At 50.0% G+C, this 27,898-nt stretch overlaps 1 protein-coding gene across 1 annotated transcript; it reads left to right on the forward strand.

Moving 5' to 3' along the window:
- The first annotated feature begins 5,800 nt into the window (after positions 1–5,800).
- Positions 5,801–6,583, forward strand: LOC147108443 (uncharacterized). The gene has a single exon (XM_086004268.1). It carries the CDS (start codon positions 5,801–5,803, stop codon positions 6,581–6,583), a length of 783 nt encoding a protein of 260 aa, XP_085860394.1.
- The last annotated feature ends 21,315 nt before the right edge of the window (positions 6,584–27,898 follow it).

Consider the following 27,898-nt stretch of genomic DNA (forward strand, 5'->3'; position numbering starts at 1 on the left):
GAGAACGGCCTTCCAGACAGTCGCGTTCTCTCTTTCCACCTGGCCGTTCCCTCGGGGGTTATAGCTGGTGGTCCTGCTTGCAGCAATACCTCTCGCTAGTAGGAACTGGCGAAGTTCCTCGCTCATGAAGGAGGAGCCCCGGTCGCTATGTATATAGTTCGGGAACCCGAACACGGCGAAGAGGTCGTTCAGGCATTTGACGACCGTGGTACTGGTCATGTCTGGGCAGGGGAAGGCAAAGGGGCAACGGGAGTACTCGTCAATGATGTTGAGGAAGTACACATTACGGTCAGAGGATGGGAGGGGCCCCTTAAAATCAATGCTCAAGCGCTCGAAGGGGCGGATGGCCTTGATCAGGCTTGCTCTGTCCGGCCTAAAGAAATGCGGTTTGCATTCGGCACAGGTTTGGCAGTTCCTGGTCATGGTCCTGACCTCCTCGATGGAGTAGGGCAGGTTGCGGGCCTTAATGAAGTGGTAAAGTCTGGTGACTCCGGGGTGGCAGAGGTCGTTGTGGAGGGTCTGCAGTCTATCAATTTGCGCGTTGGCGCATGTACTTCGTGATAGAGCATCTGGGGGTTCGTTCAGTTTACCAGGCCGGTACAAGATCTCATAATCATAGGTGGAGAGCTCGATTCTCCACCTCAAGATCTTGTCGTTCTTGATTTTGCCCCTCAGCTTGTTATTAAACATAAAAGCGACCGAACGCTGGTCGGTGAGGAGGGTAAATCGTTTGCCTGCCAGGTAATGCCTCCAGTGTCGTACAGCCTCCACGATCGCCTGGGCCTCCTTCTCGACCGAGGAGTGTCGGATCTCAGGGCCCTGGAGTGTCCTTGAGAAGAAGGCCACTGGTCTCCCTCCTGGTTAAGGGTTGCGGCTAGGGCGAAGTCGGATGCATCGCTCTCCACTTGGAAAGGGATAGACTCATCCACCGCGTGCATTGTGGCCTTAGCAATGTCTCCCTTAATGAGGGAGAAGGCTGCGCACGCTTCTGCTGTCAGGGGGAAGGAGGCAGACTTCATGAGGGGTCTGGCTTTGTCCGCATAATTCGGCACCCATTGGGCATATTAGGCGAAGAGCCCCAGGGTCCTCTTCAGTGCCTTTGGACAGTGGGGGAGGGGAAGCTCCATGAGGGGGCGCATTCTTTCGGGGTCGGGGCCGATGACTCCGTTCTCTACTACGCAGCTGAGGATGGCAAGGCGCGAGGTGTTAAACACACATTTCTCCTTATTGTAGGTGAGGTTCAGCCGTTGGGCCGTACGGAGGAATCTCTCCAGATTAACATCATGGTCCTGCCGGTCGCGGCCGCAGATGGTGATGTTATCTAGATAGGGGAACGTGGCTTGCAGCCCGTTCTGGTCAACCATCCGGTCCATCTCCCTTTGGAAGACCGAAACCCCGTTGGTGACGCCGAAGGGAACCCTAAGGAAGTGGTAGAGGCGGCCATTCACCTCGAAGGCGGTATACTGGCGGTCCTCAGGGCGGATAGGGAGTTGGTGGTAGGCCGACTTAAGGTCGATGGTAGAGAATATTCGGTACTGTGCAATCTGATTGACCATATCAGATATGCGGGGAAGGGGGTATGCGTCCAGCTGGGTGTACCGGTTTATGGTTTGGCTGTAGTCGATGACTAGGTGGTTTTTATCGCCGGTCTTAACGACTACGACCTGGGCACGCCAGGGGCTGTTGCTCCTCTCGATGATGCCCTCTTTCAGGAGACGCTGCACCTCAGAGCTAATAAAAGCTCTGTCCCCGGCGCTGTACCGCCTGCTTTTGGTAGCGACGGGTTTACAGTCGCGGGTGAGGTTGGCGAACAGGGAGGGGGCGGAACCCTGAGGGTGGATAGGCCGCAGGTGGTACGCGGTGGGCGGTTTAAAGGCTGTTGGTTGTCGACTGTGAGTGGGGGGAGGGGTCCACCGTATGCCAAAGTGACACTTTGAAGGTGGGATTGGAAATCCAGCCCTAGTAGGACGGCAGCGCAGAGTTGGGGCAGGACGAGAAGTTTAAAATTTTTATACTCCGTGCCCCTAACCGACAGGGTCACAACACAGTATCCGCTGATGTCTGTTGAATGGGACCTCGACGCCATCGAGATCCGTTTGCGCGTTGGCTGGACAGTGAGGGAGTAGTGGCTCACTGTGTCTGGATGGATGAAACTCTCCATGCTTCCGCTGTCGAACAGGCAGGTCGTGGCGTGGCCGTTTACTTTGATGTCCATCATGGACTTGGACAGGTGATGCGGGCAAGCTTGGTCCAGTGTGACGGAGGCTAGTGTATGGCTGAGCGAGCTGCTGTAGTCTGCGGGTGAGGCTGCGGTCGGGTCTGGAGACAAGGTGGCGGTCGAGTGTGGTGAACAAAATGGCGGTGCCCACGATGTTGCATAAAATGGCGGAGAAGATGGCCGCCCCCACAACTCACATGAGGCACTGCCGGTGTCGGTGGCCTTGATCAAAGATTGCCACCCCCACGACTCACACGAGGGGATACTGGCATCTGTGGCCTTGATGAAAGATGGCCGCCCCCACAACTCGCATGAGGCACTGTTGGCATCTGTGGCTTTCTCCCTGCAGGTCTTCACGAAGTGGCCTTTCTTGTGGCAGTCGGAGCAGGTCGCGTTTCTTGCAGGGCAGCGCGCCCTCGGGTGTTTCGCCTGGCCACAGAAAAAGCAGCCGGCGGCCCGATCACGGGGCTCCGATGTCGCAGCCGGTACCAGGGGTGGTGGTCCCGATCGGGTCCGGGACGCCGACGCTGAGGTAGGTCCCAGAGGCGGCGGTGCAAGGGGTATTGCGGTCGGGGTCGGGCCCGAGTCCCAGGGTCGCGCAGCACAGTGCCTGGAATACGCCTCGAGGTCCCGATGGGCCACTTCCAGAGAGCGAGCGAGGGCTGCAGCTGTGTTCAGGTCGAGGTCCTTTGATTCGAGCAGTCTTTGCCGTGAGTAGTCGGACTGAAGGCCTTTCACGAAGGCATCGCGGATATTCTCTTCAGCATTTTCTGCAGCCGTTACAGCTTTAAAGTCACAGTCCCTGCCGAGTGTTTGTAGCACCCGTAAAAATTCATCTACAGACTCTCCTGGCTGTTGCGGGCGGGATCTTAGGAGATGTCTGGCATACATAGAATTTACCGGGCTCCGGTACTGCTCTTTCAGCAGGTTGAGGGTGGCCTCGTATGTAGTAAGGACCTGGATGAGTGCAAATACTTTAGGGCTCACTTGGGCGGTCAGAACTCTTAGTTTGGATCTCTGAGGCACGCCGGATTCTCCAGGTAGGATTCGAAACAGCTCAGCCAGTGTTTGAAGTCGAGGACTGCATTTGCTGCCTGTGGGTTTAGATCCAGGTACGGCGGTCGGAGGGCTCGCAGCCAGGCCGGCTGCTATGGCTGTTGTAGCTGGGCGCCTGACTGGTCGTTTGGCTGCTCCGTTAAAGACATTTCAAAATTTAGCCAATAAAATTGATATACCTATCAATTCATCCAATGAAAAGCGATGAGTTAAGAGAGTAACTATAGGTGTTTATTGGCTAAATAACAGAGCCCACCCTCGTGGGTGATCGGATCCAACAAGGAGGAATACCAGCCAGTCGACCACCTTTATACCTGGGCAAGTAGGTGGAGCCATGGGCGGAGTCAGCAGTGGTCAGCCCAGGTATAACAGCGTGACAAGAGCCGACCTCGTGTAGTGATACAACAGTGTAAACAGTGATAACCATAGTGTAACGATATAACAGTGATAACCATAGTGTAACGATAGTGAACGATAAAAGTGATTTACCACAAGTGGCAGAGCGGGTATGAGGAGCTCAGGGATGAATTTCTGGAGGCCATGGGGATGAATGAGGGAAGTCCTTTCTCCCTTGTGGAGAAGACAGTGCAGCTCGCAAGGGAAACCCCGCAGGCTTTCGTGGACAGGTTATGGCCAGTATATAGGAGCGCCTGTCCTGGGGCACCTAACCGGGCATTCCTGAACTGGGATCAGCTGGCCCACTGGCTCCGTTGCCTGGTGGCAAACAGCTTGCCACAGGTCTGGGCCAAGGCGGAAGACTGGTTCGACCCTAAGAATCCCCTGACCACCGAACTTATGGTGATCAGACAGTTGACCCTAGCCTATAAGAATGGTAGGGGAACCGATGCACACCCACCCAAGGGGAAGGTGCATGAGGTAAAACCTGGACAGGGTAGGAAGGAGTGGCATCAGGAAGGGAATAACCCTTCTAACACTAAGCGCAACTGCTACGGGTGTGGGAAGGATGGACACTGGAGGAAGGAGTGCAAAAACTCTTGGAAAGATAACAAGGGAAAAAATTCCACAGCCCCAGCCCAAAAGGCAGAGGCAGGAATCCCTGCCGCCGTGGTCGAGTCATTTCTGGACACCATGAGTTCCCTATTGACTGGCCAAGGGAGAGTAGCAGCCAATACCGGTGCTCTGACCCCATCCGCCCCATCCAACCCACAGCCCTGACTAGAACAAGCGCAGCCTGTCGACCTGTATCCCCTTGAAAACGCTGAGGGGAGGAGGCCCTATATTACAATGGGGGTGGAGACGGTGCAGGGGAGATATTTGATGGAAGCTGGAGCCTCCAGCATGGTGGTCCATTCGGAAGACCCGACCAATTCACCCAGGTCTAACAAGGTCCCATTTAGCCTAATGGGATTCACGGGGAACGAGCAGGCTGGGGAAAGGTCCAAACATTTGGCCATAGATTTAGGATCCCTCCATACCATGTGGGAGGGTAACCAAAAGACCGACGAGGTGGCCAAGCGGGGGGTCAGGGAAGGAGAGTTCTGGGATCCCTGTAGAGCAGGCCCGGTAGCAGCAATCTGGGACAAGGGAGGGACACAAGGGGTAGCTTTGGCTCCGGACTTAAAGCAGTTCCAAGCCCAAGATCCCGTCTTTAAGGCCGTCCCGGTAAAGAGAAAGAATGTGGAGTCCATAGAAGGCCCGTTCGGGGCAGCGGACGAAACTTTAAAACAGGGTTACTGGCAGGCTGCTAGTTACATTAATCAATGTAAATTGTTTAAGCCGAGAAAAGGGAACAGCCAGTTGGGGCAAGGTCTGAGGATAGAAATCCTAAGCCTGCAGCGGGAGCAAGTTCACAGACTGCACAGGCAGGCGCTGTGGCTTGTTTAAGGGGAGGGGCCATCCCGCCCACCTCTTGGGACACTCCCCCACTCTTCTGGGATTTAGATGAGGTGGGATGTGAGGGCGAAGACCTCGCCCCTGACCCAGGTTTAGAGGAGGTGGGACCCGAGGGCGAAGACCCCGCCCCTGACCCAGGTTTAGAGGAGATGGGACCCGAGGGTGAAGACCCCGCTCCTGACCCAGGTTTAGATGAGGTGGGCCCTGAGGGCGAGGACCCTCAGCCTGCAGCACCAGGCTGCGAAGAGTTACCTGCCCCTAGCCCAAGTTCAGGAGAGGTAAAGCCTGAGGAGGAAGATCCCCAGCCAGCGGTAATGGTAAGTGCACAGACCGCACAGGAGGGAGCAGTGGCTCGTGTTAAAAAACCACCAGCCAGGAAAACTCCACCAGCCAAAGTCCCTAGAAGGTCCCCACGAACACCACGGCCAAGGAAACCGTGGTCACCGGCTCCCCAGTTCAAAAGGGCAGCCTCTCGAGTCAGGGATCAGTCTGAGGGCAGAGGTTCCCAGCCAGCAGCCGCAGGCTGCGAGGGTCCAAAGGAACAGGACAGAGCAGCCAGATCGAAGGGAGTAGTGTGCTAGAGCAAGACTCGACTATGCTTTACCCAAGCCAGAGAATCTTCTCGGGACCTGGCTATATGTTCTTGTATCTCTTTGCAGAGGGGATTTCGAGATGAATGGGGGCGTACTCCTACTCGCCCTGATAGGAATGAGCATTGGAAAGCGAGGTGACGTGGAGGACTCCCACATCTATGGATGCTCCGGAGAGAGAGCACCAGTTGTGACTGCTGGGAGCAGCAAACAAGGTGTGGAGGAGCCCGTCTTCTATTCCCATGAGGGAAGATGGCCCAGGTGGCTGGGATCCAACTCCACCCGGTACTGCAGCCAGACCGGGTTCACCTACGGGGAGCCCACCCTCCCCTGCCCCAGCGTACAGGTCGGGGTCACTGAGGGGAAGCGCGTGTGCCTGACTTGCAGAAGACAGATTCCCCTGGGAAGGTGGTGGTGGCTCAGGAAGCTGAGCACAGACATGGGGGATTGTACAGCTGACTGGGAACGAATGGGGAACGACACCCACCGGACGGTCACCGGGATCCAAGGAGGGACTAGCGTATGCTGGGATAAGTGGTGGGAGTCGGAACAGGGAATTTATGTCTGCATGTGGGGGTCACAAAGGGCCTGCTCCACAGGCATATCCATCATCTTCTCCGTATCATGGCAGGATAAGGGGGAGGGGGTGGAATGGGATTCCCACCTACACACCTGCATAGTCCCACGCTACCCAGCCCCAGTTAAAGCCACTGAGCTAGTGGTGCGCACCCGGAAGCCCCTGCCCACGACTCAGGCAGCAAGGACACACAGAGAGCGGTGCCCTGCCACCACCAAGGGACCAGGGAACGGGCTGGTACTAGTGCCTATGGAACAGGTGCTATACCGGGGGTACACTACGCGGTAGCTTCCATGATCCTGAACCTCACTGAGGTACACTTACCTGAGTGGTGCCCCAAAGAGACAGAACAGCTGTACCAGGCCCTGTTAAGAGAAATGTTCAGGAAATTCTACGAGTTCGATTTTGCCAATGTAGACAAGGCAGAACTGTACACTACACACCATAAGTATTTTGGTAATGTGGGGAGACAAAGAAGGGGAGCCTGGAATGATGTTTTTACAGTGTTTAACACAGAGTCCTGGATGACAACAGTCTGGATGACATAGAATTGCAGACGCAGATAAACGGTTTATAAACACAATTGAGGAAGATTTTGATGGATGAAAATAAGGTAGTAGGCTCAGAGTTCCATGAGGACCAGGCCATGACGGTCCATTTAAAAGAACTAATAGCTGAGCTGGAAAGACACACAAAGACTGTAAATGCCCTCATCAGAGAGGACAGAAATGCTTCAGACCAGGCTGCACAGAACGAGGTGTGCGTGCTGTATGGGGCATGGTTGCTGGGCGAGGGCCGCAGTAATCTGGAGGATTTACAACAGGGTTTAGTCCCCTCCTGGATCAGCAACAAACACCTCGCAGCCCTCCACCTGTTTGAGAATGCATTAAGCCCGTGTCAACTCCGGCTAGCTTCTGAGGCCTACCCAGTCCCAGTAGATTGTGGACGGTCCAACTATCATGGGTATAGTAGTAAGAATGCCGGTCATGGGTAGGACAGCCCGACCTGCACCAGTATACAGGGTAGAGAACATTGGAGTCATTCAAGGGGGTGCACACATTTGTTTCACAGTGGTCCCACCTTATGTCATAAAGTGGGAGCACGCTATGACAGGTACTGACCTCTCAGGGTGCCGAAGCCAGGGAGCACACATAATACTGTGTCCCCAGCACTTGAATGCCTATTCAAAACCACAGTGCAGGTTTAAAGCTACTGGCGCAAAACCTATAAATTGTACCATGGAGGTAATGGCACAAGACCATGTTCCCCCACAGGTAGCATATATAGGAGGTGGGACATATTGTGTCACCACAGGTGCACCCCACTACCAGCATGGACAGCATAGTTTCTGCTTTAAACCCGAGGCAGAAGTTCAAGTGGCCCAGGAACGAACTGTCCCCATTCCTGAACCCTCCACTGTTCACCTCACTGTAAAAGAGAATTTCACCAACCTGCAAAAATATGTAGCGCATTTCGGCTACGAAATTCCCCCTCTCCCAGAACATCTGACCAAGATACTAAAAGCAGTAATTGTCTCACAAAAACATTTCTACACGTTAGAGCAGAAGACAGTAGAGATAGGGGCCAAGATATTGGACATTGTAGTTCCACCGTGGTGGGACATTTTTGAAAATATAGAGGTCCCTTCGTGGATTAGACTGGCTTCCCACATCCTCGTGGTTTGCCAGCTGGGAATAGTACTGTACCTAGTGTGCACTCAGTGCAAGGGAAAAGGTCAAATGCTAGAATTCCGAAACCAAAGGACCTGGAAGGAACATTATGTTAAGGTGGAGGGAGATACACCTGTTTGAATTTTTTGTATGTTTCTGAATAAAGATTGTTTTTTTGTGTTTTTGTTGTTTTTAATAAAGATTTTCGACGTGTTTTAATAAAGATATGTGTGTACCAAGTGGTGCAGGGGTATTGGACCCCTCCATGCTTGGATGTGTGTAAACGACTGTAATTATTCTATGTATGCTTATGTACACTACATTTTTACAGAATGGGAAGTGCATGTGTCGTGGGATCATAGATAGGTAATTACAGGGGAAGATTAACTATAGAGGGTCAGGAATTTTTCTCACCTTGTCAGGATGATACTTAAAGCGAGTTTAGTATCAACGGGGGAGTGTAGGCTTCTCAAATGTCCCACATTCCCCAAAAGTTATGGATAAAGGGACCCTGTATGGACAAGTTATTAAAAAGGGTACCCAAAATGGCTTCTGGAACCTCGTGACCAAGGCTTGCAGGATTTTAAAAGCAAGGCCCTGCAGAAGGCAGGCCCATTCAAATCCTGAAACAAAACCTAACATGCATGGATCTGTGAAAGACTTTGCCATTTTCTAAAGCCAGACAGCTAGGTAAACACAGAATATGCATTCTTCACCTTGGAACAGATCAAGTCAGGATGGACCTAATCTTGAGGCCATGAACTTTTTGTATAAATAATCGGTAACAGCTCACAGGTAGCTACCAAGCCAGGAAAGACGATTACATTTCATAAATAACAAACAGCCAGGATATCGAAGCCATTAAACAAGGAGACAACCACCCCAAAAGTCATTAAAGTGAATGTCTGTAATCGTTTTCCGGTCTGTATTTTCCGATGAATGTCTGTAATCCGGTAGTAGGCCAGATCACCAACAACGATGAGTCAGCCTACAGGGAGGAGGCCCAGCATCTCGTGAAGTGGTGCGCCGACAACAACCTGGCCCTTAACACCAAGAAAACAGAGGAAATAATCGTGGACTTCAGGAAGTCCAAAGGCGGAAGTCACACCCCCAACCACATCAATGGGGCGGAGTTGGAAAGGGTGGCCAGCTTTAAGTTCCTCGGAGTCCACATCATGGAAGACCTCTCCTGGTCCCTCAACACCTCCTCTCTGGTGAAGAAGGCCCAGCAGCGCCTATATTTCTTGAGGAGGCTGAAAGGATGTAATCTGTCACCTCTGATCCTCTCTAACTTCTACCGCTGCACTATAGAGAGCATCCTGACAAACTGTATCACGGTATGGTATGGCAGCTGTAGCTCCCATGACCGGAAAGCCCTGCAGCAGGTAGTCAAAACTGCCCAACGCATTACCGGCACCCGGCTACTGACCATAGAGCATATATATCAGAAACGCTGCCTACGGAGGGCACGGTCCATCATCAAAGACCCTACCCACCCCAGCCACAGTCTGTTCGCCCTCCTACCATCTGGAAGACGCTACAGATGCATTCGCACCCGTACGACCAGATTTAGGAACAGCTTCTTTCCCAGGGCTGTCATCCTACTGAACTCCACAAATAAACACTAAAGCCTGCACATCTGCCAATGTACTTTATTATGGTCATATTTATGCTAATATACTGCAAGCCAAATGTATAAATGTATGTTGAATGTTTAAGTGTCCTAATCCAAATTGTACACTCTCGGGAGCCGCAAGCCTACATTTCGTTGTACTGCACTTGTGCACTAACAATGACAATAAAAGTTGATTTGATTTGATTTGATTTGATTTTAGGCGAGCCCACCAAATTAAACAAAGAACTGACCTGATTTGGCGCGCAGATAAGGGGTGAAGAACCGGGTATAATTGTAGACCCACTGGTAGCTCTCTCTCTCTTGCCTCTTGCTCTTGCCTCTCCCGACACTGAGGACGTCTATTACAACACCAGGGGCCAAATGCGGGGAGGAGAATGGAACCGAATCAAACACGCACAGGACACACGGGGCCGCAAACGGGCAGACGAGACGAGACAAACGGTAAAACCAATAGGCAGAGGAGGGCAGTGAAAAAGAAGCATTGGGGACGAGCGGGCACACACCCTGGCCTAGTTATAAACTGGCGTTTGAAGCATGGGTAGAAAAATGAATTGACAATATAAACCGCCAACTGAGCCCCAACCGCAACAAAACCGTCGGCGACCAGACCACCACCAGAAGAACAACCATTCCTGCAAGGTGAAGTACCCAACAAAAGACTTTACTCTAACGAAGGAAAAGGAAGGTGCTTCGCACAGACAACTCCATCGCCGCGCCCTGTGACCACGTGACGACGGCAGGCCCAAAGGTCAACAAGAGCGAACCCCAAAAACCACAACCAGCTTAATCGACAGGTTTCAAAACGTAAAAGAAACCCCATTGGTGAGCATGAATTCCTGGCCCTTCGTAGCTTAAGCTATTTAGGTATTGGGGGTGGGATAAAGATAAGGGGATTTTAATGTGTTTGTTCCCTCGATGTGCCATGTGTTCCCCATTCCCAAATAAGTGTAATTTTATATGCCTGTAATTATTCCAGTAATTCTCAGTATTATGTTTTATTGTGCCTTTAATAAAAATTGCGGTTTTCTTGCACCAAACCACTTGTCTACTCTATTTTCTGTATCGCCGCCTGTACCTAAGTCCAGTGTCTCGAACCCAGGGGTGTGAGAGCGATTCGAACCACTCAGAGACAGTCAGGGGCAGAGCTGACTGGGCACACGCCACCCCCTACACTGTGTTGGGGGCTGGTAACTCCTGCACTGCTTCCCTTCCAGCTTTGTTGATGGCCCTTTCCCCTGCGCGTACAGTCAGCCCTAGGAATTTTACTTCCTGTTGGCCGATCTGTAACTTCTTTGGGTTTACTTTAAAACCCTCTTGCCTGAGCAGGTCCAGCAGTTCAGCCAGTAGTGGACCATGTTCCTCTCCTTCATCAGTGAATAGGAGCAGGTCATTCACATACTGTACTAACTGTTGGGGCTGGCTGAAGCCTTTTAAACAATTAGCAATGCACTGGTGAAAAATGCTGGGGCTATTGTGGAAACCCTGAGGTAGGCAGTTCCAGGTGTATTGTTGGCCTTTAAAAGTGAAGGCGAACTTGTACTGGCCCTTTCTCCATAGAGGGATGGACCAAAACCCGTTGGAAACATCCAGCACTGTGAAGGTGGTCACAGATGCTGGGATACTTCCAATGAGGTCAGCGAAAGCTGCGACCGTGGGTGCACAGACGGGGATGTTTCGATTGAGTACTCGATAGTCCACTGTGGCCCTCCAGGAGTTGTCCAGTTTTCTAACCGGCCACAGTGGAGAGTTTACGTGGGTGGCTAGTGGTCTCAATACCCCGTTTGACCAGAGAAGTCATGGCCGTTTCCATTGTCTGCCTCCGCTTCCTTGGGGAAATTGTATTGCTTTTGTGGTCGGGTCATGGGGTCCCCACTCACACTAACCTCGACCCTGTTTAGCCTCCCACAATCGTGTTTGTGAGTGGCAAATGCAGCGAGGTGTGCTCGCGCAAATGCCTGGTACTCCATTGGAGTGTTACTGACCATTAGTTCGAGGTTGTAACCCTCCTTTGGTTTTAAAGTGCACAAGCTCCCCTTGCCCTGTTTCTCTGGGATGACTGCCACTTTATTTTCCTTGCTGGTGCATGCTCCCCATAGTCAGTGGTTCCTAAGATCCACTAGAATCCTGTGGCCTATGATAAAATCAGGCCCCATGATCCCCTTCCCTTCCTGCTCCCATTTCATTAGAACACAGGTCCACTTGTTGTGGAGTGCTCCTAAATGAATGGACAGCGGGATGGAGAATGAGCCAGCATGCTCATTACCTGTGAACCCCATTAAGCTGTACGAGACCCCGTTAGACAGAGATGAGGTGGCGGGGTTATCTGAATAGATAATCGTGCTCGATGCTCCCGTGTCTAACAGGTAGGTCCCTTTCACCTTTTCCACCTCCATCCTAACAAGTGGTCTTTTCCATGCATCATACTCAAGGGGACACAGGTAGACAGGCTGCGCTGGCTCCAGTCATAAGTCTGGGCTGGGTGGAGCAGATGGGTTTAAAGCACCCGTGGCTGTGGCTACCTTCCCTGGGCCATTTAATAAAACCCGGAGCGCAGCCACTATTGAATCAAGCGTGGAGGGCGAGGTCGGTGTTTCTGTTTCTGGGGTAGGAGCTGGGGAGTTCTTTCCTACGTTATCCTTCCACGGATTCCTACAGTCCCTTCTCCAATGCCCACTTTTTCCGTACCCAAAGCAGTTATGCTTCATGTCGGACGGGTTACCCCCTTCCTGGTGCCACTCTTTCTTATTCTGACTTGGTGTCATCTCATGAACCTTTCCTTTTGGTGGGTGTTCTTCTACCCCTCTACCATTGCAGTAAGCCAGGGTCAGTTGTCTGACCACAGTCTCCTCGGTGACCTGGGGGCCTTTTGGGTCAAACCACAGCTCAGCCTTGGCCCTGATCCATGGCAAGCTGTTTGCCACTAGGCTTCGGAGTCAGTGGGCCAGCTCGTCCTGATTCAGGTTGTTGTGTATGTAACCTGTTCCACCTTAAGAGAGCTTAAGCCTGTTGCACCTTAAGAGATGTACTACTTTCTCAGGCTGCTGTAGACGTAATACCGGGGGTGAACACACCGGTATATTAGCACTGTGCAGTAATCTTGTATTCAGTGTAGTCCCTACCTCCAACCAGTAAAGACCTGTTTTATTGTTACTGATTAAGTCTGAGTATTAATTACTTGAACAACTCACAGACTTAACACTGGCGACGAGTCAGGTTCTTACCCTGCTGCAGTTATTCCACGGCGGTTGAAGAGAGGTTTCAAACCTCACCACTCACCACCCCACTGGAAGCGACAGGCATTAGGACCCTGAAGCCTCCATCAGCTTCTGAACCGGAGTAGAAGACAGGACTGGGGAAGAGAGAGGTACAGGGCGATAGCGATCGGCAGATAAGGGCCGGGCCACTTTGAAGTGAGGGGCGCAGCCGGGCCATCGATCGCAACCACCGATAAGGGCCGCACTCGGGCTGAAAGGCGCAGCGTCGGCAGACACTGAAGGCGCGAGAGCCGCGGTGAAAAGCGCGGGCCATCGATCGCGGCGGAGATAAGGGCCGCACTCGGGGCTGAAGGGAGACGGCGTCGGGGGACGGGTGAAGACCGCCAAGCGCGGGAAAACCGCCATTTTGTGGGCGGAGGACGACGGCAAGAGCGGGAAGCCGCCATCTTGGATAGCAGTAAAAAAAAAATCTGAGAAATTGCAAATCTGATAAAGTACTACAATGCCTAAACATGGGAATATTAGCAACTTTGATAGTGACATCGAAGATTGGGCCATATATGTTGAAAGAGTAAAAAATTATTGTTACGCCAATAAAATTCGTGACCAAGATAAAGCTCTAACATTATTAAATTTAATGGGTGCGAAGACATACGGGCAATTGAAACACCTGTTATCACCAGATGAACCGGCGGATAAGACGTTCGATGGGATTGTTACTGTCCTGAAAGATCATCTAAACCCCACGCCGCTGATGCTAGCGGAACGATTTAAATTTTATGACAGAAGGCAGCTACAGCATGAAAGCAATGCTGAATATTTGCTGGAATTGCGTAAATTAGCGAAATATTGCCAGTTTGGAATGGGACTGACAGATGCACTACGAGACAAATTTGTGTGTGGTTTATTTAAACAGGATACACAAAAGCGACTGCTCGAGGAGAATGAGCTGACGCTTGAGAAGGTGGTCACTATGGCAGCAGCACATGAAGCCGCAGCGAGAGGCACGGCAGTAATGCAGCTACGGTCACCGGAGCTCAGTGCACACAAATTGGGTGTGAGTTCTGGCAAATGTTATCGTTGTGGAAAGACAACGCATGATCAGAACCAGTGTTGGTTTAAAAACCAAGAATGTAGAACTTGTGGTAGGCTTGGACACATAGCTAGAGTATGCAGGTCAGGGAAGAAGACCAGCAACAAGAAGTCACCGCAAGGAAAATACGCAAAGGTACACAAGGTGACCGAACAGGAGTCCGATTCAGATGCTAGCAGTAATGAACTGGCTGGCTTAAGCAGTATTGAACTGGCTAGCTTAAGGGTACTCAACGTTGGTAAGGGTGCAGACCTCCAGACAATTTGGGTTACTCTTCAGATAGAAGGAGTCCAAGTAAAAATGGAATTGGACACTGGATCGGCATTGTCGGTCATGAATAAGAAAGATTACAGAAGGTTATTCCAACATATTCCCCTACAGGATACGGAGATTATATTGACAACCTACATGGGGCAGAGAGTGTACCCCATCGGGACAATAAAGGTTGCAGTGGCCAACAAGGGCGAAGGAAGTCAAATAATGGACTTATATGTGCTACCGGAGGGAGGTCCACCACTACTAGGCCGGGAGTGGTTTAGAAACATAAATATGGACTGGCATTCGCTAAAAGCCATAAAGAGTGAGAACTCGGTGCAGATAATCAGCCCAGACTCTAGAACTGATGATGGTAAGACCAACCCATGTGCAAAAGACAAAGTTTCAGCACAGAATTCCACTGAGCAACAACAACATAGTTTAACAGAGAATTCTGAGTCTGTCAAGTCTACTGATATGCACATTTTTGAGGGACACTGGGCTCGAACTCAACTCCATTTCAAACTACAACAGCAATTAGAACAAATGATTCGCCGTTTTGAGCAAGAGATGCATGAAATAAAAATGTTCTTTGTTACAGAGTGGGAGAATCTGGAAAGGCAACAGAAGCAACTGATGGAGAAAATGGAGCAGGAGCACACCAACCATCTGCGCGAGGAGGCCGAACGAATCAAAGCTGATTCAGGTTCTGAAGGTGCGTGCCATAATCTGGTGTCAGAAGAGTTAACGGTCAGCCAACTCCTTCATATGCTGAGGGACAAGACTCTGAAATGGGAAAAACTTGAACACAAGCTGCGATCTTCAAAGGAAAAGGGTTCGGAGCTCTCAAAAGTCATTGAGATGGCTGATGTGACGACACAGACTGAAACGACTGCAACAGAGCAGCCATTGGATGCCAAAAGTACGCTGACTCACGTCAATGTAGAACAACAGACCGCTGAAACAGCTGCTCCGGTAGAGGGATTGCATAGTCTGATCAATCAATCTCCAAAGGAAGTTGAAGTATTAAAATCACAAATGAGGTCACTAGTAAACGATTTGCTGAAAGCCCAGAAAAAGCTGGATGCAGAGGTACACATGAAGAAGTCTCTTCAGGAAAGATGTCTGGATTTGGAACAAGAGCTGGCTAACGTCCAGCTGGGTATGGAGGAAATAGACGACCCTCTCACTGGTCTAGCTCAGGACGACACCGAATATTACCATGACCTGGTGGACGACACCGAATATTACGATGTCCTGTCCTGCCCAGCTTGTAACTTCGACTCCCAAAGTGCAGAAATCATGGAGGAGCACCAAAAGTCTACGGAACATCGGGAGAAGCTGGCTCTACGACGGAAACAGGAGGAAGAGAAGGAGGAACTGCACATGCAGCTGGCAGCTGTGGCAGCTGACAATGGAGCCCAGAGAGTCTCCAAGAAGCAGAAAAGGAAAAGTAAAAACAGAAGATGACCCATCTGAACCATTATCACCTCTACCAGATCACACACGTGGTCCCTCCGAACGGAGCCAAATCAGTTCGGAAGTTCAAGCTGTTAAATCCATGAAAGGACTATTGAATGAGTAACGTGAACCGACTACACCACAGAGATTGAATCTGTGAACTGTTTTCCGCAGAGACTGAATCTGTGATATGTTACGTTAAACATGAAGTTATATATGTATATATGTTATTACGTTATGTTAAATGGGGGGATGACTATAAAGCTAAGAAGGGAGGAGTGTTGTGTATGTAACCTGTTCCACCTTAAGAGAGCTTAAGCCTGTTCCACCTTAAGAGATGTACTACTTTCTCAGGCTGCTGTAGACGTAATACCGGGGGTGAACACACCGGTATATAAGCACTGTGCAGTAATCTTGTATTCAGTGTAGTCCCTACCTCCAACCAGTAAAGACCTGTTTTATTGTTACTGATTAAGTCTGAGTATTAATTACTTGAACAACTCACAGACTTAACACAGGTGAGCCCGGTTAAGATCCCCATTACAGGCACTCCTGTACACAGGCCACAGTCGGTCTGCAAAAGCCTGTGGGGTCTCCCCTGCTAGCTGTGTTGTCTTCTCCACCTCGGAGAAAGGAAAACCATCGTTCATACCCATGGCCTGCAGAACTTCCTCCTGGATGGCAGCGTACCCCCTTACCATTTCTTGCTCTGCAGAGAGGGACTGGTACAATTTGCCATCCAGAGAGAACAGGAGCTGTTATGATTCTTATGATCCATGAAGAAAGACTCATGAAATAACACTGGACGGCCAGCTGGTGGTGCCGTCCAAGGAGTATAAATACGTGGGCATGGGCCCAGCTTTCCCAGGACATTGTGTAAACAGGAACTAGTGAAAGATAACTAGACCTCTATGTTTTGAAACAAGTTGATTAAAGACTTGGATTATACTCGAACCAAGTGCATAGTGAGTTTTATTATGTCAGGAGCATTTTGGCCATCTCGGAGTCATCGCACTCATTGATGCCTGCTGCCTGTTCCACTTCCATGAAGTGGACCGAGGGATCTCCCTTTTGGGTGAGTTTGTTCAGGTGGCTTATCATAGCCCTAAGCTGTTGGGTACCATGGGGAACCACGAATTGGCTTTCCAGGGGTCCCTGACCCCCACCACCACCGGGCGGGTGAAACTTTTGCTGCCAGCCGGGCACATCAGCCCTGGCTCCGACCTTTCCTGCTTTGGTTCGCCCACCTCTCGCTGCTGCCAAACCGAGTTAAAACCAAACGCCACAGATGGTGGTGGTCTGCACTCCCTGCCAGTCTCACAAATCATCCGTCCCTCCTGCTGCCAAATCGGGTCAGGTGGCGTCCGAAAAGATTCCCCTTGCACTTCCAGGTCCACCCGGGCTGCACCAGGGCTTATTAGGCACACCATGCCTTTTGCCCTGGACAGAGCAAGGTTTAAACTATCGATCTGCTTCTGACAGGGGCCGTGATCTCCCGCTTCAAACCCCCTACTGCTTGCTACCTTATAAGCTGCCTGTACATCTCTCAACCTCTCCTCCTGTTCTTTTATTTGCTTGGCAAGGCGGGCGTTCTCTTCTTGTAACACTAATTCATTGTTTTTTTGCTTCGGTGACCTGACACCGAAAGTATTCCTGTCTGTTCCTATGCTTTTCCATTATCTGCACTTTTCCTGACTTTGGGCATTTAATTCCTCTAGTAATCCTTCCCCTGCTAGAGCCCTTGCTTGAGACAGCTGAGCTGATTCCCGCAGCTCTTCTGTTAGTGCCTCAATGCGCTTATCTAACAGCTGGATCTGTCACTGGGAGAAGACCAACCATATGGCCTTCTCCACCGACTTTTTATGATCTTTGCTTTCAGTCCATTTGGCTGCAGAGTCCATGGGACGCTCAGTGCGCAACAGACTGAGCACCCATTTCTTGGTAATATTTACCTGCTCAAATACATAAGAGGAAATCCTCTCTTCCATCTTCATCCTTCCTCAAAAACAGTGTCTACTGCATCACATCCCTTTTGCCAAGCTCGTGCCGCGGTCGCCATTATGTAGGGGGTGGTGTTTGATGTCAGCTTCACCTCTGACTTGTGAGCAGTTCGAATCGCTCCCACTCCATTGGTTCTGGACCTTGGACTTATTTGGGGGTTGTGATAAAAGTGCAGTAGACAACTGATCTTGGTGCAAGAACTTTGATTTTTATTTGAGAAAGAAAATACAACACAATAATAACACTCTAATAAAACGGGGAAAATACTTCAACATACACGAGGGAAAAATTACAGTAGACACATCTCTCACCCCTCCCAATCCCACCTTACTAGCTAGGTCAGGGTCTGAAGGACCAGGGATAATGCTCACCAAAACGAATTCTTGACAGTTGAGGTGGTTCGCGATTTTGGGGTTCACTAGATGTGTCGGTTGGGGACTGCCGTACGCCGGACGTGGTAGAGGACTTCATCTGCATAGCTGGTCAGTCCTCGTGAGTCCACTGATGCGGTAGGGTGCGTATTGGATCTATCAGGTGAGTACACAATTTTCTTTGGCTAGAAATAGGGCCTAGAATCTTTTTGGATAAAATCTTACCCAGGGGTAAGATAGATTGTAGAGTGGAAAAGACTTGTGGAATCTTTGGTTTCTTCCAAGTTGGCCTTTTGTTGGTCGCGGTGGCCCAATATTACCCGGTTGACTGTGGCTAATATTCGGTTGGTTGTTTCGTGGGGCCCTTGGTGCCGCGAGGTGTCCGTTGGTGTGTTACTTTTTCGAGAGAGAACTGCTTCAAGATGTTTGCTCCTCGACCTCGATGTTGCTCGTCAATGGCTCTCCTCGAACTTCGAACTGTACTGCTCGACTCCGCCTTGTTGAACTTGAACATACTTTGAAATGAAATACTACCCTTTAACTGTTGAACAGGCCGCCAATTATACAAAATGAGGCCTGCTAATCTGCGAGCCAAATTTGTTCAAGTCCTTTGTTAGATTTTGGCGGGCTCGTTACTATTAAGTTGTGTAAATTGTTTAAGTGGTTTCGAGATGGCTTCCTGAGTTGTTGGAGTCGTTTAAAAATGTGAGAAATAGTTTCAGGATGGTTTTCCTGAGCTGTTGAGCTCTTATCTAATTGTAGTGAATTGTCCTCATGCTTTGAGTTTCCTGTGGGGCCTGAGATTCTTTGTAGGTTGGCTAAACGATTTGGTTTATGCATGTTTTGGGATGGCTTTGTGCGGCTGTTTTTCCGTGGGTCTATTGTTAGCATGTAAATGTCTTGATAAAGGCTGAGTTATGTTTATCAGTTCCCCCAGACAGTTTGATTACCTCAAATACTCAAACTGGCCACTGCATAGGTAGATCCCAAATTCTTTGTTGCAGCCTGTTTCCCAAACATGCCTGAACATGTCCTTTTAAAATGCCAAGTCTGGTTTTTGACCTTGAATCTCCTTGCTATGCCCAACATGCCTTTTATCCTCCTATAGTTTTTAGCAAGGGTCCAAAATCATTTTAATTGGGTTTTTCTTTTTTAATGGGGGATATGTAAATTTTGAGAATCCTACAATCCCGCTAGCCATCGATCTGGGTACACTCCATATGGAGTAGAAATGTGTCCTGATGCAGTGGGAGTGGGAGGGAATAGGCATTTTGGTGGCAGACTGCATACTGGCCCACAAGGTATTGGTGGATTTCCAGAATCACTGCCATTGGGGGGCAGTATGCATGGGAAAGGAGAAGGAGGTGGTAGTTATACCAGGGAAGCAAGGCAAGGGAACCATGTGTATGATGTATTTATGACCTCGAACTTTTGGACACTTTTACCCCAGCGGAGTACATAGTGGATGTGCAATCCAACCTCACAGCATTCGCTACACACAAGTGTAGTGTATGTACTTTGCAGAAGGAACTATATTCTGCAGCCCCTGTATACTGCAGTACCAGTAGTGACCACCCCTGTATATAAGCCTGTGTAGTAACTTTTGCATAGTAGTTCCAGGTTGTCTCCACTCAGTAAAGACCTGTTATAACCAGCTCCTGCAGTCTGTGTCTCAATTACACACGGACATAATACTGGCGACGAGCAGATCCGAACTTACCTACAGTCTGCACCACCTCATGGGGATCCATCCCTGAAGCGAAGTTATCAGAGGTCGAGGCCAGAAGGAAGAAAGAAAAAAATCAAATGAAGAGAAGAAACGGGCATCGACCGTGGGCATCCGCCTCTGATTCATCGGAGTTGAAGATTTGCAGGAGAGGATGTCGAGAGCGAGGCTTGGTTATCCTGTCGATGGTGTTTCAGCTACTCGGGCTGGTGGCAGGTAGTACACTGATCCTTCCTGGGCTGTGGCGGTCTAGAGCTCGATCGGGTGGCTTTTCAATGGGGCCGAGCAGCGTTGTCGGGAAGAGGAGAGAGAGAGAGGGTGGAGCACACAGGCCGGTGCTATGAAGCCAGGCAGCGTACAGACCCGAGAAGAGGGAGGCAAGTGTCCCGCAGGGTTGCTCCGATGACGGGGAAATAATAAAAAAATTAGAAGCGCAGAAAGCAGGAGCTGCAGTTTGCTACGGGAACCGCGGAGAGCGGCGTTAGCAGCAGCGTGGGGAGAAGTGCGCGAAGACCATAGGGCGTCGCCATCAAGGCATAAAATGCCAGCAACAGCGCTAGCAGCAGCGGGGAAGAAGGCAAAGCGCGGGAGGTGCCATTTTGTTAAATCGAGGAAGAAGGCAAAGCACGGGAGGCGCCATCTTAGATTTCCAAGATGCCGAAGACTGGCAATATCACTGCCTTCGATAATGCAATAGAAGACTGGACCACATATGTGGAAAGAGTCGAGGTATATTGCTAGGCAAACGAAGTAGCCAATGAGAAAAAGGCATCGGTACTACTAAACTTAATGGGCGCAAGAACGTACGGCCTATTGCGGAACCTGATTACTCCAGCCAAACTGAAGGCGAAGAGTTTTAACGAAATTGTTGATATCCTACAGGAACACCTAAATCCTACACCGCTGCTGATAGCAGAAAGATTTAAATTCCACAGGAGAAATCAGCATAAAGATGAGAGCAATGCTGATTACCTTACGGAACTACGCAAGCTGTCAAAGCACTGCCAGTTCAGAGCAGGACTGGCAGATACCCTACGGGACAAATTTGTCTGTGGACTCCTGAGTGAAGGAACCCAGAAGAGGTTACTCTCAGAGAAAGAGCCAACGCTAGATAAGGCTTTCAGCGTGGCAGTATCGTATGAAGCAGCAGCAAGGGGAGCTGTGGAAATACAGCAAAAGCCACAGGAATACGACACCCATGAAATGACACGGGGATTTGAAAAATGTTACCGCTGTGGCAGAACAACCCATGACCAGAAGGACTGCTGGTCCAAGGACAAAATATGCAGGCAATGCGGAAAGATGGGACACATTGCACGAGTTTGCAGGTCTGGGAAGAAGACTAACGACAACAAAAAGGCTACTAAGGAACAGTACAGGAAAGTACAAAAGATGACGGACAGTAGTTCCGAAGACCAGATGAGCAATAGTGAATCCGGGAACAAGAGACTAAGCTGTCTCAAACTTCACAACGTAATAGCAAAAGAGGATCACCGAACCATTTGGGTCACCCTCATGATAGCAGGGTCCCAAGTCAAAATGGAATTGGATACAGGATCAGCTCTGACCGCCATGAATCGACGAGACTACGAGCGGCTATTCTCACACATACCCTTGAAAGAGACATCCATTGTCTTGAAGACGTATACGGGGCAAAAAGTATACCCCAGAGGAAAAATAAGGGTGCCTGTTGAATACAACGGCAAGGAAATACAGAAATTGTATCTGTACATACTGCAAGATGGTGGACCACCGTTATTGGGACGTGAATGGATCAGAAAGATAAGTTTAGACTGGCACTCCATTCAGGCACTGACGGTGGCTGGTAAAAAGGATGACGACATCACTCCTGGACGATTGTCAACAATCTTAGCTAACGCCAAAGAGGTATTTCAACAAGAACTGGGAACTCTTAAAGGCATAACCGCCTTGATAAAAATAGAAGAGAATGCAATTCCCAGGTTTTTCAAAGCAAGACCGGTACCATATGCAATTCTCCCAGCCATCGAGGCAGAGCTGGAGAATCTGGAGAATGCAGGTGTGTTATCTAAGGTAGATTGGAGCGAGTGGGCGACACCCATCGTTCCTGTCATGAAGAAAACGTTAAACAATAAGTCCGAGGAGCCAAGTAAGGTTCGCATCTGTGGGGACTTCAAGGTGATGGTGAACCCTATCCTTCACACAGTACAATATCCTCTTCTGAGGATAGAAGATATTTTTGCCTCACTATCTGGAGGGAAGTGTTTTACAAAAATTGACCTAGCACAAGCATATTTGCAGATGGAGGTTGAAGAATCCTCTAGGAAGTATCTCACGATAAACACTCACAAAGGTCTTTACCAGTATAATCGACTGGTATTCGGAGTAGCATCAGCTCCGGCGATATGGCAAAGAGCGATGGAACAAGTCCTGCAAGGGATTCCGGGGACTCAGTGTTACTTGGACGACATCCTAGTGACAGTTGAAGATGACAGTGAACACCTTGCCAACCTAGAGCAGGTGCTCACTAGACTAAGAGAACATGGGCTACGAGCCAATCGCCCCAAGTGCGAGTTTTTTAAGAAACAGATATCGTATTGTGGCCACGTGATTGATGAAGAGGGGTTACATAAGTCCCCTGACAAAATTGAAGCGGTAGTTAAGGCTCCAGCGCCTGAAAATGTGTTGCAACTGAGGTCATTCCTCGGATTGGTGAATTACTACCATAAGTTTTTGCCGAACTTGTCCACAATTCTGCACCCACTGTACGCCCTACTACAAACTGGAGCAGCATGGAAATGGAGTGATAAATGTAAGCGGGCCTTTCAGAAGAGTAAGGACCTAATCACTTCAAGAGAAGTATTGGCTCACTACAACCCATCACCACCGATAAGACTGGCGTGTGATGCATCTCCCTACAGCATGGGAGCGGTACTGTCACATAAATTCCTTGATGGTTCAGAGAGGCCGATAGCTTTTGCATCATGCTTGTTAACTTCAGCCGAGCGTAACTACGCCCAGATTGACAGAAAGGCCCTCAGCCTGGTGTGGGGGGTGAAGAAGTTCAATCACTACCTGCACGGTCAGAAATTTACTCTACTAACTGATCATCAACCTCTTGTCTCCATTTTCAACCCTCAGAAGGGCGTACCGATAATGACAGCACAACGGCTACAGAGGTGGTCCCTTTTCCTAGGGGCACACCAATATGACATCGAGTACAAAGGAACTAAACAGCATGGGAATGCTGATGGATTGTCGCGCCTACCATTGCCGACGGTGGAGAAAGCACCTGCAGTGGATCCTGTGGAGATATTCCACACGACCATAGTCGAATGTCTACCTGTGACGAATGCAAACATAGAAAAGGAAACACGAAATGACCCAACACTCTCCAGGGTCTATGATTTAATGGTGAAGGGATGGCCAGCACATGGCGAACCACTGTTGCCAGCATTCTCGCCGAGCAGAGAACAGCTGTCAGTGTGCAGAGGAACCTTGATGTGTGGATCCAGAGTAGTAATTCCACCCAAATTGAAGGATAGAGTGCTCAATGAGCTTCATGAGGGTCATCTGGGAGGGGTAGAAATGAAGCACTTAGCCAGAGCGTTTGTGTGGTGGCCGGGAATCGATAGAGAAATCGAAGAGATGACCAAGAGCTGTACAGGATGCCAGAAGGTCCAAAACGCCCCACCACAAGCCCCTCTACATCCATGGGAGTGGCCCTCATCTCCATGGCAAAGGGTGCACATTGATTTTGCTGGTCCATTTATGGACTCGATGTTTTTAATTGCGGTGGATGCACATTCAAAGTGGCCAGAGGTAATAAAAATGTCCTCAACCACCACAGAAAAAACTATCACAGTCTTATGAACCATATTCGCCAGAAATGGGCTGCCTGAACAGATTTGCTCCGACAATGGACCACAGTTTGTGTCTGAAGAGTTCTGGAGGTTCTTAAAGAACAATTGTGTTAAGTATTACACATCCGCCCCATATCATCCAGCCACCAATGGATTGGCTGAGAGGTTCATTCAAACATTCAAGAAGGCTATCAAGGCAATGTGTAATGAAGACATACCCCTACAACACAAGGTGGACAACTTGTTGTTTGCCTACCGGAATGCGACACATGCGGTTACCAACCAAACTCCAGCCATGATGTTCTTCAATCGAAGACTACGATGCCGCTTGGATTTGGTTAAGCCAAACATCAGAAGAGATGTGGAGAACAGGCAGTTTCAGAATATGAATGAAAGGACGACCAGGAGTTTTAATATAGGTCAACCAGTTTTGGCCCGGGACTACCGCACAGAGAAATGGCAGCCAGGAACGATCTGTACACGGCAAGAACCTCTAATGTATACCGTGGACGTTGGAGAGAGCATTGTAAGACGCCATGCTGACCAGATTCTAGAGTCACTGGAAAACGTCAATTCCACACCACGATCCGATACACCTGGTGATGATACCAAAGTACCAATTGCATCTACCTCAGAATCGGTGAAATTGGAAGCAGACGAACCAAACAACGACGTTGACCCCGAATCAACTTTGCCAGAAGAACCTGATACCCCAAAGAGGCGTTATCCAGACAGAATCAGGAAGCCTCCTCAAAGACTGAACTTATAATTGCTTAACTTCAACTAATGTATCTAGCAACTGTAATTGTAAATATGTTATTTAATTATTAATCGAATGTTATGTACTGTTTAGCTAAAAGGGGAGGAATTGTAGTGTATGTACTTTGCAGAAGGAACTATATTCTGCAGCCCCTGTATACTGCAGTACCAGTAGTGACCACCCCTGTATATAAGCCTGTGTAGTAACTTTTGCATAGTAGTTCCAGGTTGTCTCCACTCAGTAAAGACCTGTTATAACCAGCTCCTGCAGTCCGTGTCTCAATTACACACGGACATAATAACAAGCACGACTGTGGTAGAGTAATAGGGGTGGAGGTCAGACGGGGACCCCATGGCCCGACGACAGAAACAGTACAACTTCCCCAGAGAGGCAGAGGCAGATTTAGAGATGGCAGTGGGATCACTGGTTGAGCAGGGTGTGTTGAGACCCGTGGCAACCCATGTGAACTCTCTGATTTGGCCAGTTAGGAAACCAGACAATTCATGGAGATCCACTGTGGACCATCGGGTTCTTAACAAGAACATCCCAGCCTGTGCCCCCACCGTCGCAGCTATAGCTGACCTGATCAGGAGTATCCCAGCAGCCGTGAAAACATTCACGGTGCTGGACATTTTGAACAGATTCTGGTCTATCCCTCTCAAAAGGGAGGACCAGTATAAGTTTGCATTCACTTTCAAGGGTCAGCAGTACACATGGACCTGCCTTCCCCAAGGGTTTTCCACCAATGTATGGCCAACTGTTTAAAAGGGTTCAGCAGACCACAGCAGCTTCTGCAGTATGTGGACGACCTGCTTTTGTTCTCCAATGAGTGAGAGGAGCATGGCCCCCTGCTGGCTGAGCTGCTGAGTCTGTTAAAGGGAGCTGGGTTCAAGGTCAATCCCAAGAAAGCACAGATCGACCAGCAAGAAGTAAAACTCCTTGGGCTGGCCTTGCGTGCTGGGGACAAGGCCATCGATGAGGTGAGGAGGAAGGTGGTACAGGAGCTAGCTGCCCCAACCATGATAACGGGGGTAAGATCCTTCCTGGGACTCACAGGCTACTGCACAGATTTTATAGAGGACTATACCGCTATGTGACAAGTCCGATTGCGGTAATTACAGAGGAGTTTCCCCGCTGTCTGCCACAGGGAAAGTCATTGCAAGAATCCTCCTCAATCGCCTTCTCCCAGTGGCCGAAGAGCTCCTCCCAGAGTCGCAATGTGGATTCCGCCCACTAAGGGGCACAATGGACATGATCTTCACCGCACGTCAATTACAAGAGAAATGCAGGGAACAGCACCAAGCACTGTACATGGCCTTCTTTGATCTCACAAAGGCCTTCGACACTGTCAACCATGAGGGATTATGGAGTGTCCTTCTCAAATTCGGCTGCCCTCAAAAGTTTGTCAATATCCTCCGCCTGCTTCATGACGACATGCAAGCCGTGATCCTGACCAACGGTTCCACCACAGACCCAATTCACGTATGCAAGGCTGTGTCTTCGCACCAATGCTCTTCTCAATCTTCCTTGCTGCAATGCTCCATCTCACCCTCAGTAAGCTCCCCACTGGAGTGGAGCTAATTTACAGAACAAACGGGAAACTGTCCAACCTCCATCGCCTCCAGTCCAGATGCAAGGTCGTCCCATCCTCTGTCGTCGAATTACGGTATGCAGATGATGCTTGCGTCTGCACTCACTCGGAGGCCGAACTCCAAACCATCGTAAACACCTTCACCGAAGCATATGAGAGCATATGCCTCACAGTAAACATCCGTAAGACAAAGGTCCTCTACCAACCTGCCTAATCCACACAGTGCTGCCCCCCGATATCAAAATCCACGACAAGGTCTTGGACAACGTGGACCACTTTCCATACCTCGGGAGCCCACTGTCAACAAGGGCAGATGTCGACGATGAAGTCCAACACCACCTTCAGTGTGCCAGTGCAGCCTTCGGTCGCCTGAGGAAGACAGTTTTTGAAGACCAGGACCTCAAACCCGGCACTAAGCTCATGGTCTACAGGGCAGCCGTGATACCTGCCCTGCTGTATGCCTCAGAGACATGGACCATGTACAGCAGGCACCTCAAAGCACTGGAGAGGTACCACCAACGCTGCCTCCATAAGATCCTGCAAATCCATTGGCAGGATAGGTGCACCAATGTCACTGTTCTTGCTCAGGCCAACATCCCCAGCATCGAAGCTCTGACCACGCTCAATCAGCTCCAATGGACGGGTCACATTGTTCGCATGCCCGATACGAGACTCCCAAAACAAGCGCTCCACTTGAAGCTCCGGCATGGCAAGAGAGCCCCAGGTGGGCAGAGGAAACGCTTCAAGGACACCCTCAAAGCCTCCTTGAAAAAGTATAACATCCCCACCGACACCTGGGAATCCCTGGCCCAAGACCGCACAAAGTGGAGGAGAAGCATCCGGGAAGGCGCCGAACACCTCGAGACTCTTCGCCGGGAGCAAGCGGAAGCCAAGCGCAGGCAGTGCATGGAGCGCATGTCAACCCAAGCACCCCACCCACCCGCCCCTTCAACCACCGTCTGCCCCACCTGTGACAGAGACTGTAGGTCCCACATTGGACTCATCAGTCACCTGAGAACTCGTTTTTAATGTGGAAGCAAGTCATCCTCGGTTCCGAGGTACTGCCTAAGAAGAGGAGGAAGGTGGTACACGAGCTATCTGCTCCAACCATGGTAACAGGGGTAAGATCCTTCCTGGGACTCACAGGCTACTGCACAGATTTTATAGTGGACTATGCCGCTACGGCAGCTCCTCTACCCCAGCTCCTCCACAAGGGAGTGGGCTGGGAGTGGGATGAGGACTGCATGGCAGTTTTAGGTCATCTGATGGGATATCTGCAGACCGCGCCGGCTTTAGGAGCAATTGATGGGGGAAAGGAGGTAGCTGCCACAGGGGACAGTTTGAGCGCAGTGCTGCTCCAGGAGCAGCATGGCAAGCTGAGGCCTGTGGTATACTCATCAAGAATCCTCACAGATGTAGAGAGGGGGTACTCCAATTGTGAGAGGTACCTGCTTGCCACACATTGGTCTGTAAAGAGATCACAAATCTTCACGGGGGCGTCCCTGGTAACTCTCTTAACCCATCATACACCCACTCAGATGCTTCTGGATGGGAGGATAAAGGATGGCATGGTGAGCAGTGCATGCATTGCTCGCTGGACTTTATTGCTCTCTCAGATGAATTTGATTGTGAAAGGTCTCTGTGAGCCCAAGCTTGCCGCAAATTATATCTACCCAGGGGTGGCCCACAAATGTTCTGTTGAAGGGGAGTGGGATGTAAACATAGGGTTTCGGGCTGGGATCCATCCCACGGACCACGAGATCTATGTACACGGGTCCAGTGCAGTGGTGGCCGGGGAGCGACTCACTGGATGTGGGATTTTTGACCCAAAGGTAGGCATTGCCAAGGCCATTAAACTCCAGAGCACCATGAGTGCCCAGCACACTGAACTGTCAGCGGTGGTGTATGTGGTTACCCACCCCGAAGAGTTCCCTACACCCTACACGATTTGTTCAATTGCAATTCGTGTACAGAATATTTAG

Source organism: Somniosus microcephalus, chromosome 13, assembly GCF_052327205.1.
Source record: "Somniosus microcephalus isolate GS21.2 chromosome 13, FLI_Smic_1.0, whole genome shotgun sequence".
Lineage (NCBI taxonomy): Eukaryota > Metazoa > Chordata > Chondrichthyes > Squaliformes > Somniosidae > Somniosus > Somniosus microcephalus.

Excerpts from the sequence above, each read along its gene's own strand:
- LOC147108443 (XM_086004268.1), top strand. The coding sequence starts at position 5,801 with ATGAATGGGGGCGTACTCCTACTCGCCCTGATAGGAATGAGCATTGGA.